Source organism: Chrysochloris asiatica, unplaced genomic scaffold (genome assembly GCF_000296735.1).
Source record: "Chrysochloris asiatica unplaced genomic scaffold, ChrAsi1.0 scaffold00058, whole genome shotgun sequence".
Classification (NCBI taxonomy): domain Eukaryota; kingdom Metazoa; phylum Chordata; class Mammalia; order Afrosoricida; family Chrysochloridae; genus Chrysochloris; species Chrysochloris asiatica.
The window spans coordinates 18,684,492-18,700,546 of NW_006408576.1; the positions used below are offsets into that span (position 1 = coordinate 18,684,492).

The 16,055-nt window shown below is 39.9% G+C and overlaps 1 protein-coding gene across 1 annotated transcript; it reads left to right on the forward strand.

The window, feature by feature from the left end:
• The first annotated feature begins 491 nt into the window (after positions 1–491).
• Positions 492–7,750, forward strand: KLF11 (Kruppel-like factor 11). Its single transcript, XM_006863990.1, has 3 exons — positions 492–755; positions 1,946–2,897; positions 7,470–7,750. The coding sequence occupies exons 1-3, from the start codon at positions 495–497 to the stop codon at positions 7,748–7,750; spliced, it is 1,494 nt and encodes a 497-aa protein (XP_006864052.1). The 5' UTR covers positions 492–494.
• Positions 7,751–16,055: the final 8,305 nt, after the last annotated feature.

A 16,055-nucleotide genomic window follows, 5' to 3' on the forward strand; every position in this document is an offset into this window, starting at 1 on the left:
GCTCTGATCTCACCTGTCCAGAAGTGCCAGAGGTCAAAAGTACCTCTCTTCAGTATTGAGTCATCCTCCCCGTGGGACACTTTTCACACTGGCTCCTTTGGCTCATTGTTAAGTGCCGTCAAGTCAATTCCAACCCATGGTGGCCCTGTTTTCGGTTTCCGAGGAGTGACTTTGGCTTACATATCTGGAATTAGTTTTATTAATCTACCAAAGAAAAATAATCTTGAGGACACTCCCTGCTAGACAAGTTCAGTTATTTTTCCTCTTCAGAATATTAATTTAAAAGCAAAATGGTCAATGCATGTTCTGTTAGCACCTTTTACTATTGGAAAAAAACAGCTTGTTATGTATGGAGTCTCGTACGCACTGCATGGGCAGTGCCATCTGTCTTCCTGGTGTGCCTATTGACATGGCATGCCATCGGGAATGACACTTCACTGTTTCTCACCTAAACTGAGAGCCCTGTTCTCTTGTGGTGCCTTTAGGTTGACATCATGGACATATGTGAATCCATCCTGGAAAGGAAGAGGCATGACAGCGAGCGGTCTACGTGCAGCGTCTTGGAGCAGACGGATATTGAAGCTGTTGAGGTTCTTGTTTGCATGAGTTCCTGGGGTCAAAGATCCCAGAAAGGGGACCTGTTAAAGATAAGACCCCTCACACCTGTCTCTGACTCTGGGGATGTCACTACTGCTGTGCAGGTGGACACCGCTGCACCTGGGCTACCAAAGGACTTTCATTCTTTATCAACTCTGGTAAGAGAAGATGTGAGGAAAGTTGTTGATGTTTTCTTTGTTGTTGTTAATGTGTTTCAAGTAAATGTATTGAAGAACTTTTGGTTAGGCTTACTGGATGCTGGCAAGAAATCTGCATCCCATGCCCTTGTAAGGCTCCTAACAGACAAATCTCTTTCATTTTTTGAAAATGTGATTTCTTTTATCTCTGAAAAATGTGATCTTTTTCCCTTGATGAATCATAACTTGCTAGCCACAGGTTTAAACATACACAGGATGCAGCCTACAGATTGATGTGAGAATCTTGGGATGGGTGCTTAGCTTTCCTGCTGGAGGACCAGGATTTCTGGGTGGCAGCTAGAGAAAGCATCAGACAGTCTTGGGTGCATTGAAATACTGGACCTTCTACCTTCCTGTGGCTGCAGAATTCTTAGTTGGGAGTTGGCTACAGAAAAGCACTCTGTTGTGTGTGTTTCTAACTTTTTATAGCTATGAAATTGCTTAGAGAATTGCTTCTCAGCTGGAAGAAGTTGAACTAACGATTAAAAATGATCATCTAATTGAGCTGGCAGACTGCAGTGGAAAGAGGCAAGAAGGGAACTGTGGGTTGTAAAAGTAGTGGCCTGACTGCAGGAATCTCACCGCAGTCCTAATAAGGTGGCGGACAATAAGTAGAAACTGTTGGGAGGGCAGTGCAATGAAATTGTTGGTCCAGGGTGATTGAAAGAATCACTGAGTCGTTATTTTTTTTTTCAGGGATGACTGATGCTAGCAGATACTAGATAAGTGTTTATGAAATGATTACCACTGGGAGTTGTTTGCATTGGGGATTGGGGGAGGGAGGGGATCTGAAAAGCTCTCATTTGTTTTCTCATTTGAAGTCCCAGTGCTTTAATTGCTCATTTCAGTAGCTGACCAGGTCCAGTAGAGGAGGGGCACTAGCACTACTTACACTGAAGCTAAGGAATGGATGTGTTGTTTTCAGTGGCCTGGGTGAGGGGGAGATGGGTCAGCATAGTGAGGCGAAGTCTAGAAAGTAAAGTACCTTGTGTAGCCAGGAACTCCACTGGTACTGTTGTGAGCAGGCTTAGACCAGCCATTTCTAGATACTTCTTTTTAAAGGCATTGGGGGCAATGAGAAAAAAGCAAGTTCTAAAAAATTTAACCTGAACAACTTTTTTTACACAATACTTTTTTTTTTTTTCTTTCAGTGTATGACTCCTCCACAAAGCCCCGATCTCATGGAACCATCAACAGGGACATCTATTCCTTCCCAAGTCACTGATTCCAAAGCATGCGTGGTCACAGCCATCGCTCCTGCCTCTGCTGCAGCAGTTGAAGTGCTGAGCAGGAACACGCAGAGTGGACTGCCTGGTTCCAAGCTAGAGACGCTGGAACCAACCCCTAGCCCCTGCAGAGCTGTGGTAATGAGTGTGATCCGCCACACTGGGGAGAGTCCTGCTCCTGCCCACATTTCTGCTGCCCAGACACAAGAACAGGGACTTGCAGCCAGCAAAGGAGAAGCACAGTGTTTGAGGCATTGTGAGGCTTTGCAGGACACACACTTCAGCAACAGTTTACTCAACACTAACTTGGTATCCTGTCAGCCTTGTTTGCACAACACTGGTGGCTTGATCCCCACTGATAAAGGCCAGCTGGCAGGGTGGCCTGTTACAGTTCAAAACTGCTCACCAAAGAATTATGAAAATGACTTGCCAAGGAATGCCACCCCTCTGATTTCTGTCCCCATCCCCAATCCCCCTGTCCTTTGCCAAATGATCCCCATGACTAGACAAAGTAGTATGCTACCAGCTTTTTTGAAGTCTCCCCAAGTGTCTACAGGTATCAAACCCATCTTACCCCAGACTGTTCCAGTTGCCCAGCCTGTGTTCATGGGACCATCCGTGCCTCAGGGAACTGTGATGCTGGTCCTCCCCCAGGGTGCCCTCTCCCCACCTGCCACCACCTCCTCTAGTGTAATGTCTGTTGGGAATACCAAGTTACTTCCCCTTGCCCCTGCTCCAGTGTTCATTGCATCCAGCCAAAACTATGCCCCTCAGGTAGACTTTTCCCGAAGGAGGAATTATGTTTGCAACTTCCCAGGCTGCCGGAAAACCTACTTCAAAAGTTCCCACCTCAAGGCTCATCTTCGCACTCACACAGGTAAAAAGTACTGAAGGAAGTGGGGTACTGCTGGGTGTTAGGAAACACATCTGGGTTGAGCTCGTTGGAGTGGGGCAGAGGGAGTATAGGAACCACTGGAGAAAAGTGACTGTTCCTCAAATATTTTTCCTCAAGAACAAGAGAAGACAGTTGGCGCGGGGCAGGGGTGAAGAAATGGGGTGGGGAGTCTGCTGTCTTTGGGATTCCATTTCTTAATATTTTTGGATCCCATAAGTTCTAATTTTGGATTTAGAAAATAACAAAAATGATGTTTAGTTTTTTCCTGTGATTCTTAAAAGTTTGTGTAATCTTATAGGGACATGGGGTTATTGTTAGCACAATCATCACTGAATTTTGTAGACAGAGCCGGCAGGCTATCCCAGTAGGTAAATTGTGGTTTAGTTTTGTGATTATGGTCCCTTGATAAGCATCTAGGGGGAAAGGAATGTCATTTTCATTTTAAGTCATTTTCATTGACATTTAAAGAGCTACATGTGACTGGTGACTACCATATTGATATCTTCACAGAGATCTCAGAGTTCCTTGGTAGAAATTGTGCTTTGTTAGATTAGGAAGAATATCTCAGGTTTGTTTTGTGAGTTAGTTAGTGTTCTTGTTTTGCTTTGTTTTTAGGGCTTCTATGGTTAAATAGGAGCCCTGGTGTGGCACTGTGGGTTAATGTGCCAGACTGCAAACCCGTTTGAACTGCAAGGTCGGCGGCTGCTCCTCGAAACCCTATACAGGGTTGCTGTGGGTCGGAATCGACTCAATGGCACTTAACAACAACAATGGTTAAATAGGAGTCCTGGTGTGGTGCTGTGGGGTAATGTGCTGGACTGCAAAGTAGGTTTGAACTGGAAGTTGGCAGTTGAAGTTTACCAGCTGCTCCTAGGAAACTCTATATGGGGTCTCTATGGGTCAGAACTGACTCAAAGACACTTAACAGCAATAACAACATGGTTCAATAGGAGTCCTGGTGTGGCGCTGCGGGTTAATGTGCTGGACTGCAAGGTTGATTTGAACTGCAAGGTTGGTGGTTCAAGCTCACCAGCCACTGCTCGGAACTCCTATACAGGGTCACTGTGAGTTGGAACTGACTTGACAGCACTTAACACCAGCAGCATGGTTAAATAGGAATTCTGGTCTAGCGATGTAGACTAAGCACTGGACTGTAAGGTTGCTTTGAACTACAAGGTTGGTGGTTCAAACCTGCCAGCTGTTCTTTGGAAACCCTATACAGAGTCACTACTGAATTGGAACTGATTCAACGGCACTTAAAAACAACATGGTTATTAAATAGGTAGGAACCCTGGTGGCACCACGGGTAAAGCGCTCTTCTGTGAACCAAAGTGACAGCATTCCAAACCTACCAGCTGCTCCGAGGGAGAAAGATGTAACATTCTGCTTCCATAAGATCACAGCCTTGGAAACTATGGGATAGTTCTACTCTCTCCTATAGTCACTAAGTCAGAATCAAGTCAACCTCAATGTTTTTGTGTTTTGTTTTGCTTTGTTTTATGGTTAACTTGTCTTATTTCACTTGCCTTTTAGAGGTGAGGTCTTGTGTGGTGCTGTGGTTCATTCACACCCACCAGCTGCTTCTTGGAAACCCTGTATAGATAGTGTTGCTGTGAGTCAGAACTGACTTGATGGTACTTAGCAGTAACAATAAGCAAGAAGCCAAGGTGGCACTGTAGGATAAGCACCGGATTGCTGGCTGCAAGATCAGCAGTTCAAACCCACAGCACTCCATGGGAGAAAGATGAGGCTTTTTGCTCCCGCAAAGATTTACAGCCTCAGAAACCCTATCTTGGGTCGTTATGAGTCGGGAACCGATTCAATGAAGTGAGTGGGCTACATATAAACACACAAACGGTGGAAGTTTCTGTAGTGAAAAAGCGTATTTAAATTCTCTTGATTGTGGAACCAGTTTTCCATTAGAATGTCTGTTAATAGCCTGTGAGATGACAGTGAATGCAGGAAACACTGAATGGAAGGAAGTTACTATTGTACTTTATTCCAAACTGTATTTGAGATAACGTGCTTTCTGATAATGCATTAATGTTCCAATCATGACAGCTGCTTAGAGCACAAGGTACAATCTGATATTCAAACATTATAAGCAAGGGCTCTTACTAGTCCTCTACACTACAAGATGGGCTGTTTATGTTTATGTTGGGATAAGGCCCGAGAATACTCTCTGCTTTCCACAGAAAGGCCTCCCTTCACCTTCTTTGTTTAGTTCCCCAACATGCCCACTGTCCCCACACCTCTCTGCTCATTACTGCTTTAATGAAAATCATTTAAGTTTCTTCCCAAAATCAATTCTTAGATGTATATCTTTTTTGGGGGCAGGGGTGGTGGTGGTTTCAATTATATTCCCTTTAGTATTTATTTGTGTATTGTTTTTTTAAAGTTTTTATTGTGAATTATGTGATAGTTTACATGGGAGATTAGATATATTTCTTGACCTCTCTTTCCTTCTTTGACCCACATGGCTCATTGTATTTCTCACCATATTCTCCTTCGTACTAGAGTTTCTTACATATTTGTCTCACTTGTATTATAAATTCATGGTGCCAGGCACTAGTAAATGATGATTTGTCATTACACCTACAGCGTGGCATTGTCATTATGTTAAGTGAATGGGTGACTTAGAGGGCTTCTTACTCGCTTTTCTTATGGCTCATCTGCTTGGTAAGCTCTGCTTTACACTGTTACTATCCAGGTTAACTTCAAATCACATATAAAACATAGATTCGAATTTGGAATAGCAATTGAATGGGGTTTTACTGTGGGCCCAGTAGTCCTCTTTTGGTGGAAGTACTGGCAGAATGGTATAAAATAAGATGCTCAAAACATGTTCTTCATGTTTCTCAAAGTACTTCATTTAATTAACTAAAGGTTCTGTAGAATCAACTTCTTGTGTTATTTTGTAAACACTTAATGCTTGTGTTTTAAAAAATAGCACTTTTTGTAGTGTTGATATGTTTACCTCAGTCAGATAAGATGGGTTTTCATTTGTTTCTATTAACCTGTAAAGTGTAGAAATTGAATAAGGTAAAGTGAGAGAAGGCTACAATTGGAGTGTGTTGGAAAAAGTATTGCCCTTAACACAGGTAAGTGCCATAACAAAAGGACTGCCAGTCTTTGTGCGCTACCTGGGCATCTGGTGTGCTGCCAGCAGTAGGTGGTGGTTTCCTGAAAACAGGTAGGACACGTGTCTGCAATATAGAGTCTGTGAGATCCAGAAAGTTTCAGCCTTTGCTTCTTGAAATGGTAAGGTAAGACTATTGTGAGGCCCAATTAACCTATTCAACTCTGAAAAATATCAAGTATTTAGTTTGGGTCTCTTGAAAACTTACTTGGCCACTTGGTAAGCAAAGTGTGCTGGTGAATAAACTAGACAAAGTCCATGAAGAGGTAGTTTACATAATAATGTTGAAATAAATCAATGTATAAAAACCTCACCAGCTGTATGTGGTTGTTAAGCCTGGTAAAGATAAGAGCTTGAGGATGCAATAAAAGGAACCTTGGTGGTACAGTGGGTTAAATATCGGACTGCTCACTGTGTGGTTAGCAGTTCAAACCTACTAGCTACTCCCAGGGACAAAGATAAAGTTATCTTCTCCAGTAAAGATTACAACTTTGGAAACTATGGAGTAGTTCTTACTCTGTCCCATAGGTTTGTTAAGAGTCAGAATCAACTGAATGCAGTAGGTCTCAGGATGTGGAAAAGGGGGTGCTCCTGCTATTGGAAAGGCCCAAGAGGAAGGCGTCCTTGAGCTCCTGAGAACATAAATTTCCTTACCTCTTAACTCCAAGAAGGCATAGGACCTGGCACCTATTGGGTGCTCTGAAATTTGAAAGAATGACAACAATTACATTCCTAGTCTGTCCTAGCCATAAAGCTTATAGCAAGAAGGTGACTATTTGAACTCTAACCCTTTTAGTTTGTAGCTAACCTCCTTGTCAGTATATAAGAAGTAAACACACTGCCACTGAGTCAATTCCAACTCACGGCAACCTATACAGGGCTTCTAAGACTTCACAGGAGCAAATAGCCTCACCTTTCTCCAGTAAAGCCGGTAGTGGGTTTGAACTGCTGACCTGTGGTTAGCTGTCCATTATTTATCCTACAATACCCTCAAGGGCTCCTTGTATAAGAAATAGAAATGTGGAATTGAATGATTCTGAGGGGTCTTGTAGGTCCTGGGAGGGATCTTATTTTGAATTTGCAGCTCATCTTGATAGAATAAAGTTTTTCTATCAAGAATCTTACCCTTAACCGAGGCTATATAGCATTTATATTTCTTTAAAAATCTCTTTTGAAAGATGATTTTGTCAACTTTGGGCCTTGACATACTAATCTTATGTGTGATGCGCAAAAAAAAGAAAAAATGCAATTTGGGGAACTGCTTGACTTTTGAATCACCTGGTATCAGAATAAAAGGCTATTACTTTTCTTCCTCATAGTTTTTTTTTGGAACACATTTTAAAGACTACTTGAATTAACCTATCCAACAAAGTGTTGAGCATTTTTTTCTTTATTCCGTGTTTTTCACCTCTTAGGGGAGAAGCCTTTCAATTGCAGTTGGGATGGCTGTGATAAAAAGTTTGCTCGTTCAGATGAACTTTCACGTCACCGAAGAACTCACACAGGGGAGAAGAAGTTTGTATGTCCAGTGTGCGATCGGCGTTTCATGCGCAGTGACCACTTGACGAAGCATGCCCGGCGACACATGACTACTAAGAAGGTCCCTGGCTGGCAGGCAGAAGTTGGCAAGCTGAACAGAATTGTTGCAGCAGCAAAACCTGGGAGTCCTCTAGGGAGCATGCCAGCTTCTGCCTGAAAAGGCAGCCAGGGATTTACCAACGAGATTTTTAAAAAGCTTTATTCAGGAATGGAAGTAACACGTGAGATTTGATAATTTCCTCTACAGAAAAATTGTTTTAGGGTACAAGGGGGATCTGGTTCTGATGAAAGTTAAATGTTAACTTTTATTTTTTCGTTGGGACCCTGTTCGATATATTTTGTAGTTTCAGAAATTTTTGTTAAGGAAATGGAAGAAAATTTGTTTAAGTGAAATCACCAGCATTCAAACAAATATTTCGGCAATAAAGTTTACAAAATCTGCATTTTTACAACCTTTCTATTCATGTGTTTTGTAGAAATGAGACAGGGTACTGATTTTTATACTGTTTTCTATAAAAATATTTATATTGTTGGTGCTCAACCCACCAATTTTTTAGATAGATGGTTTTACAACCTGGTTTACAATGTTTAATAATAAAGTTTTATAATGACCCTACTTTTAATAAACTTGGCACATTGTCCAACCAAAAAGAAATCTCCAATCAGGCCTGTTAGATGTAGGAGTTTTTCAGAATCAGAACTGTTTGAAAAGGGCCTGTGAAAGAAAAGGGGAAACAAACTGCAGGCAGCTCCTTTGTAACATTTTTAAGGGAAATTTCAAGCAACCATTCCTTCTAAGCTTACAGCCCAAGGAACTAAAATTTTGGTTAACTAGAAATAGTCACTTTTAATCATGGTGTGGCTTGTGAAGGGTATACTCTAGAGGATAACTTAAAATATTGACATACACCCTGTGAGCAGGGAGCTGCTGTAGTATTTGAGTCTGTGTTTAACATTTGTTCTGGGGGGCCATTTCCCTGCTGAAAGCAAACTCTTCACAGATTCTTGGATGTGGCCTTATCCATAGTACATTATGGGTAGAAGAACTTCTTAAGAGCAAAAGAAAATGTCCTTACTAGTTGAATGAACTTATCACCAAATGGAACTGCCCAGCTCCAATTTTCTAATCCCATTATTACAAAATAAAAACAATTAGAAATGCAAGTTATGGTGAATGGTAGTAATCCTACCCAGCTGTCCTTCCATTGATTTTCATGGAAGAAAATGTTTATCAAAATTAATTGGATGGGAGTAGACATGAGAAGTATTTTGCAGTCTACCTAGAAAATAGACCACTCTACACAGTGTGAGTCCATGTCCCAGATGTGCAGGAGATACTATCCTCTTGTGTCCAGTCAGCCACTGAAATTTGTTTGTTAAACATTGTTAGAAATTCAGGCAACAGAAGAAATACAAGGAACATGAAATGTTGCACTACTCAGTTAGCCTGGGAATATTTTTTACTGTGCAGTGTGTATTTTGATTTTGTCTTTGCCTTTTAGTTTTTTTGTCATTTACCTTTATTAAAATGATGGCAAGGTGAGATTTTGGGTAATGAAATATAATTAAGTTTTATGTTCAGGTCTTTTTTACTCTTGATACAGACAGCCCTCACCTGGCCATTCACTGTATGTTACTTGATACCTATTATGTTGCTCTTTATTATCAACTGCTATTTGACATGTGTATGTAAGTGCTGCTTGTATTTTAGGAAGTTTCCATGTGTTTGAACACTTTCATAGTTAAGTATTCCTACTTGTCATGAAACATGAGTTGCAAAAGAATCATAATTAAATGTATATAGCTCATGTTTTCTCCTACCAACCCAATCCTTTCTCCTACCCATGTCTTAAATCAGCAGAAACAGTTTTTACTGTGGATGCCAGAAATGGCATCAAATTAGCATATCTTAAAAATGCAAAATCATGTCAGTTAGGCTAAAAAAGGTCGTCTTGTATTTGAGAACTTCATTCTCTGAGGATTGTTGTTTTTAAAGAATAAATGTCTTAAAAATAGATGTTTTAATTTAAGCTTCCATTTCCGGATGAAATTTAGAAATACCTTCTATAAATGACCCCTGTTTTTCAGTGTGTCCATTATAAATTTGGAAAAGCTGGGAACTAGTTCCCGTCTGAAAACCATTTACCCTGAGAAGCAGAGCCCTGGTGTGTTGTTTCAGTGTGGAGTCCTCATTCAGCGGCCCTGGGTGACATGGGCCAACTGTCATGAGGCAGGTTCCCCAGTGCACTTTATTGCCTGAGCAATTTTGCTTGATCTTTTTTGAGCCTTTTAAAGTAGTTTGAATAATAAAAGTGTAAATGTTTCATAATTATGTTTTATGTAACAGACTTTGACTTATTATTTAAATGAGTATATGTATTGTAACATTTTTCTTTTGAATCATATAAAACTTTTTGATTTGCTAACAATTTGTGTTGTGTCATCTCTAACAGACTCAGTAACTTTTGGAGAAAGACTCAACAGAAGTCATTATGTATCAACTTCAGCATTCACCCTGATACAGCGCTGTAGGATAAACACAGGACTGCCAGCCACTCCTTGGAAACTATACAGGGTTGCTATAATTTGACAGCACTTAACAACCTTAGGAGTCCTGGTGTGATGCTGTGGGACTGCAAAGTCGTTTGCACTTCAGGGTCGGTGGTTCAAGCTCACCAGTTGCTCCTTGGAAAGCCTATACAGGATTTTTATGGGTTGGAATTGACTCTACAACACTTAACAAAACCACCACCTTAACCCAGCTCTTGGTTTTCTTGGCTTTCTTTTGCTTCCAGGGCACCCTTTAGATTACTCTTGGGCTCTTCCTGCTAGAAATGACAGCTTCTGTGTTAGACATCTCACAGCACACCGTGAGTGTGCTGCGTGAGCAGATGCTCCTCAAGTTGTTTCGCTCTCCTGTGCCTATGGGTGACTCTGAAGAGGTAGAATTAGAAGAGGTTCTCTGGCCACTCTGGTGGTTCCTGGAAGCCTTGTTCCTACCTCCCTGCACCCTCAGCCCAGTGTTTTATAAGTACACAATGGAGCTGCAGTCTTAATTCCTCCTTGCAAAATAACCTTCTCCTCTGAACCCACGCTAGTGGGGGTTTTGCATCCATGCTACTGAAACAGCTCTGGTGGATGTGGCCAGAGACTTGCATGGGGCTCAGGGATCCATCATCACATTTGGCTACTCAGCAGAGTGGGTAACTCATCTGGAGGCCACACTCTTGGTTTTCTCCTACCCCACTGGATGCTCCTTTGCAGGTTACCAACTATCTCCCTGACCACCTGATATGAGTGTGCCCTGAAGGTCTGTTTCTAGACTGTTTTTCTATCTGCCTTCACTTGGTCTTTTTCAGTCTGTGACTTAAATAAAAATCTCTAGAAGAACAAAGTAGGAGGCCTCTCATTTTCCAACTACCCAATCTACTGCACAGCCAAAACACACTGGTACTGATATAATGAAAGGCATATGGATCAGAATTGAGAACCCATAGCTAAATCCATCCACCTGAAGTCAGCTGATCTTTGCCAGAGGGCCAAAACACATGAAATGGGGAAAGAAATAGTCTCATTAACAAATGGTGCTGGCAAAACTGGAAATCCATTTGCAGAAAAAGGAACCATATAGCACACCATATACAAAAATGAAAATGTGGATTAAAGACCTAAATGTAAAGCCTATGAAAACATATAAACAAACTTAGGCCTCTGAAACATGCCACAAATAAACTACCAAACATAACAAAATACAAAGCAGCAAAAGAAAAAACACTACTGGGACCTCCTGAAAGTTAGACACTTGGTTGTATCAAAACATTTCACCAAAAATAAGCAGAAAGCCCACAGACTGGGAAAAAAAATTTTTGTCAATGATATATCATCAGCCAAAGGACTCCTCTCTAAAATTTGTAGAACACAGCAATACTTGAACAAGAAGGTAATCCAACACCTCAACAAGAGACGATCCAATTTAAAAATGGGCAGAGGACATGAACAAACACTCTACCAAAGAAGACTAGGTGGCCAGCAAACATGAAGAAATGCTTATGATCATCAACCATTAGACGTAAATTCAAAAAAAAATTTTTTTCTTTAAACTGGAAGGTACCATTTCACCTCTACATTAATAGCAAAATTGAAAAAACCACAAGTGCTGGTGAGGATGTGGAGAGATGGGGACCCTCCTACACTACTTGTGGGATTGTAAAATGGTGCAATCACCATGGAAAATGGTACAACACTTCTTCGGTGTGGATTAAAGACCTAAATGTAAAATACCATATAACTCAGAAATTCCTCTACTTGGTATATATCCTCAAGAAATAAGAACGGATACAGACAACAATCAGAGATTGACAGATGTGGCAACACCACCTGAAAATCAGACTATAAATAGCAGAGTCCAGAACAGAACAAAATTAAAACAATGAATTCAAAGGAGTTGGGCAGTCAACTGAAGATCAAAATAATAACAAAGTCAAAGAAGGGAAAAATACAGGAACAGAGATCCAGGTGGTGAGGAGGTCAGGTAGATTACAGGATACAATGGATTGTCTCAAATGGAGGGAAAAGCTAATAGACTATAGGGTAACCCCAAAGAAAGTTAATACTTCACAACTTACCATGAAAATGAACATCCAGGCAGAACATGAAAACTAAGAAGAAATCAACAAGAAATAGCACACAAAAAAATCACAAATCAGCACAAGAAGGCATGCAGAACAAAGGAACAAACAGCACTATAAAAAATTAACATAATGGCAGCAAACAATTCATACTTATTGATAATTACATCGAATGTCAATGGATTAAGAGCACCTGTGAAGAGACAGAGCGAGGCAGAATGGATAAGAAAACCAGACCCTTCAATATGCTACCTGCAAGAGACACACACAAAGACAAAAACAGACTAAAAGTTAAAGGATGGAAAAAAAATATACCAAGCTAACTGCAATAATAAACAAGCAGGAGTTGCACTACTAATCTCTGATAAAGTAAACTTTAAGACAAAAACCAGCATAAGAGAGAAAGAAGGACACTATCTCATGATCAAAGGGTCAATTGAGCAAGACGACATAGCCATAATAAATAACTATACTCCCAATGAAAGAGCACCAATATATATGAAGCAAACTCTACTAGATTTGAAGAAAGAAATAGATCAATCTACAATTACAGTGGGCGATTTTAATATGCCACTTTTGAAAAGGCACAGAACAACCAGAAAGAAACTCAACAAAGTTACACAGGAACTAAACAGCACAATCAAACAACTTAACCTCATAGATGTGTAAAGAACATTCAATCCAACAACAGCACAATATACATTCTTCTCCAGTGCACATGGAACATTCTCCAGAATTGACCATGTGTTAGGTCATAAAGCAAGCCTCCATGAATTTACAAACATTGAAATACTACAAAGCATTTTTTCAGACCACAATGCTCTAAAACTAGACATCAACAATAAGAAGACCAAGAAAATAAAGTCGAATACACAGAAACTGAATAACACTCTGCTGAAAAGTGACTGGGTAAAAGAAAAAATTAAACATGAATTCACAAATTTCCTAGAAACAAACGAGAACGAAAACACACCATACCAAAATCTTTGGGACATGTGAAAGCGGTGCTGAAAGGACAATTTATTGTGATAAACGCACACATCCAAAAAGAAGTAAGAACCAAAACTAACACATTAATTAACACAGCATCTCCAACAATTAGAAACAGACCAACAGAAAGAACCTACAGTCACCAAAAGAAAAGAAATAATAAAGATCAGAGCAAAAATAAATGATAGAAAACAGAAAAACTATAGAAAGAATCAACAGGACAAGAAGCTGGTTCTTTGAAAGGCTTAATAAAATTGACAAACTGTTGGCAAAGCTAACAAAAGAAAAGAGGGAGAAGATACAAATAACTCTCATTAGAAATCACATGGCAATGTCACAATGGAACAAAATGAAATCAAAAGGATAATAGAATATTATGAAAAGGTGTTCTCCAACAAATTTGAAAACTTAGAAGAAATGGATACATTTTTAGAAAAACACAACCTACATAAACTTACAGTGAAGTAGAAAACTTGAACAGATCCATAATAAAAGAAGAAATTAATCAGGTCATCAAAAAAAACTCCCAACCAAAAGAAGTCCAGGCCCAAATGGCTTCATTTGGTGAGTTCTACCAAACATTCAGGGAAGAGCTGTTACCAATGCTACTCAAATTATTCCAGAATATAGAGGAGAATGGAAAATTCCTAATACATTTTATGAAGCAAGCATAACCCTCATACCAAAACCAGGGAAGGACATCAGTAAGAAAGAAAATTATAGACCAATATCCCTCAGGAACAAAGATGCAAAAATTCTCAACAAAATCCTAGCCAACAGAATCCAGCACCACATCAAAAAAATAATACATCATGACCAAATGGGATGCAAGGATGGTTCAACATTAGAAAAACAATCCGTGTAATCCATCATATGAATAAGAAAAAGGAAAAGAACCACATGATCATATCTATTGATGCAGAAAAGGCTTTTGACAAACTCCAACATCCATACCTGATAAAAACACTCAATAAGGTAGAAATTGAAGGGAAATTCCTTGACATAATCAAAAGCATATATACAAAACCAACAGCCTATATGACTGTTAATGGAGAGAAACTGAAAGCCTTCCCTCTGTGAATGGGAACCAGACAAGGATGCCCTTTGTCACCACTCCTATTCAATAGTGTTTTGGAAGCCTTAGCCAGAGCTATACGGCAAGATAGGGAAATTAAAGGCATCCAAAAGGAGCTCTGGTAGCGTAGTGGTTACGAATCGGGCTGCAAATCGTAAGGTCAGTGGTTCGAAACTACCAGCTGCTCCGCGGGAGAAAGATGAGGCTTTCTACTCCCGTAAAGATTTACACCCTCGGAAACCCTGTACAGGGTTGCTATGGGTCGGAACCGACTCGACGGCACTTAACAACAACAACAACAAATTGGCAAAGAGGAAGTAAAACTCTATCTGTTTGCAGATGATATGATCCTATATATAGAAAACCCCAAAGACTCAGTAAAAAAGCTACTAGACCTCATTGGAAGACTTAGCAAAGTGGCAGAGTATAAGATCAACATACAAAAATCAGTTGGATTCCTCTATAGTAACAATGACAGTGCTGAAAAGGATATTAGAAATGCAATACCATTTACAATACCCATCCAAAGGATGAAATATTTAGGAATAAATGTAACCAGAGAAACAAAGAATCTATACAAAGAAAACTACAAAACATTAATTACATGGCTACAGTGGTCAAAATAGCCTGGTACTGGTACAATGAAAGAAACATGGGTCAATGGGACAAAATCAACAATCCAGAAATTAACCCATCCACATATTGCCAACTAATTTTCGACAAAGTGCCTAGGTATATTGCACAGGGAAGAGATAGTCTCTTTAACAGATGGTGCTGGCAGAACTGGAAAGCGATACACAAAAGATTGAAACAAGACCGTTACCTCACACCCTATACAAAACCCAACTCTGTATGGATTAAAGACCTTAATGTGAATCCCAAAATTATGAAGGTCATTGATGAAAAATTACAGACAAATGTGAGGGCACTAATTCAGGGCATACACAGATTACCAAACATTTTGAAAACTACACAAACAAAAGTAGACAAAATAGATGATTGGGACATACTAAATATTAAAACCTTATGTGCATCAAAAGACTTCACCTGAAGAGTAAAAAGGGAACCCATAGAGTGGGAAAAAATCTTTGGCAACAACACATCAGACAAGGGACTTGTTTCTAAAATACATAGGAAACTACAACACCTCTACAAGAAAAAGACAACCCAATTAAAAAAATGGGCACAGAACATGAATAGACACTTCACCAAGGAGGAGATCCTGGCAGCCAACAAACATATGAAGAAATGTTCATGATCACTAGCCAATAGAGAAATGCAAATCCAAACAAAGAGTTATTATCTCACATCAGCAATAACAGCAAAGATCAGAAAAGTAGAGGACAATAAATGCTGGTGAGGATGCGGCTAGACTGGGACACTCCTGCATTACTGGTAGGATTGCAAAATGGTCCAACCATGCTGGGAAGTAATGTGGCGCTTCCTCAGAAGACTGGAAATAGAAATACCTTATAATCCAGCAATTCCTCTACTTAATATTTACCCACAAGAAATATGACCCATAACACGAGTAGATATATGCACACCAATGTTCATAGCAGCACTATTTACAATAACAAAAAGATGGAGACAGCCTAAGTGACTATTAACTGAAGAATGGATAAACAAACTGTGGTACAGACACACAATAGAATATTATGCTACCTTGAAGAACAACAAGGAAACTGCAAGCCACCACATGACATGGATGAACCTTGAGGACATTATGATGAGTCAGTCACAAAAGGAGAAATTCTGCATAGGACCAT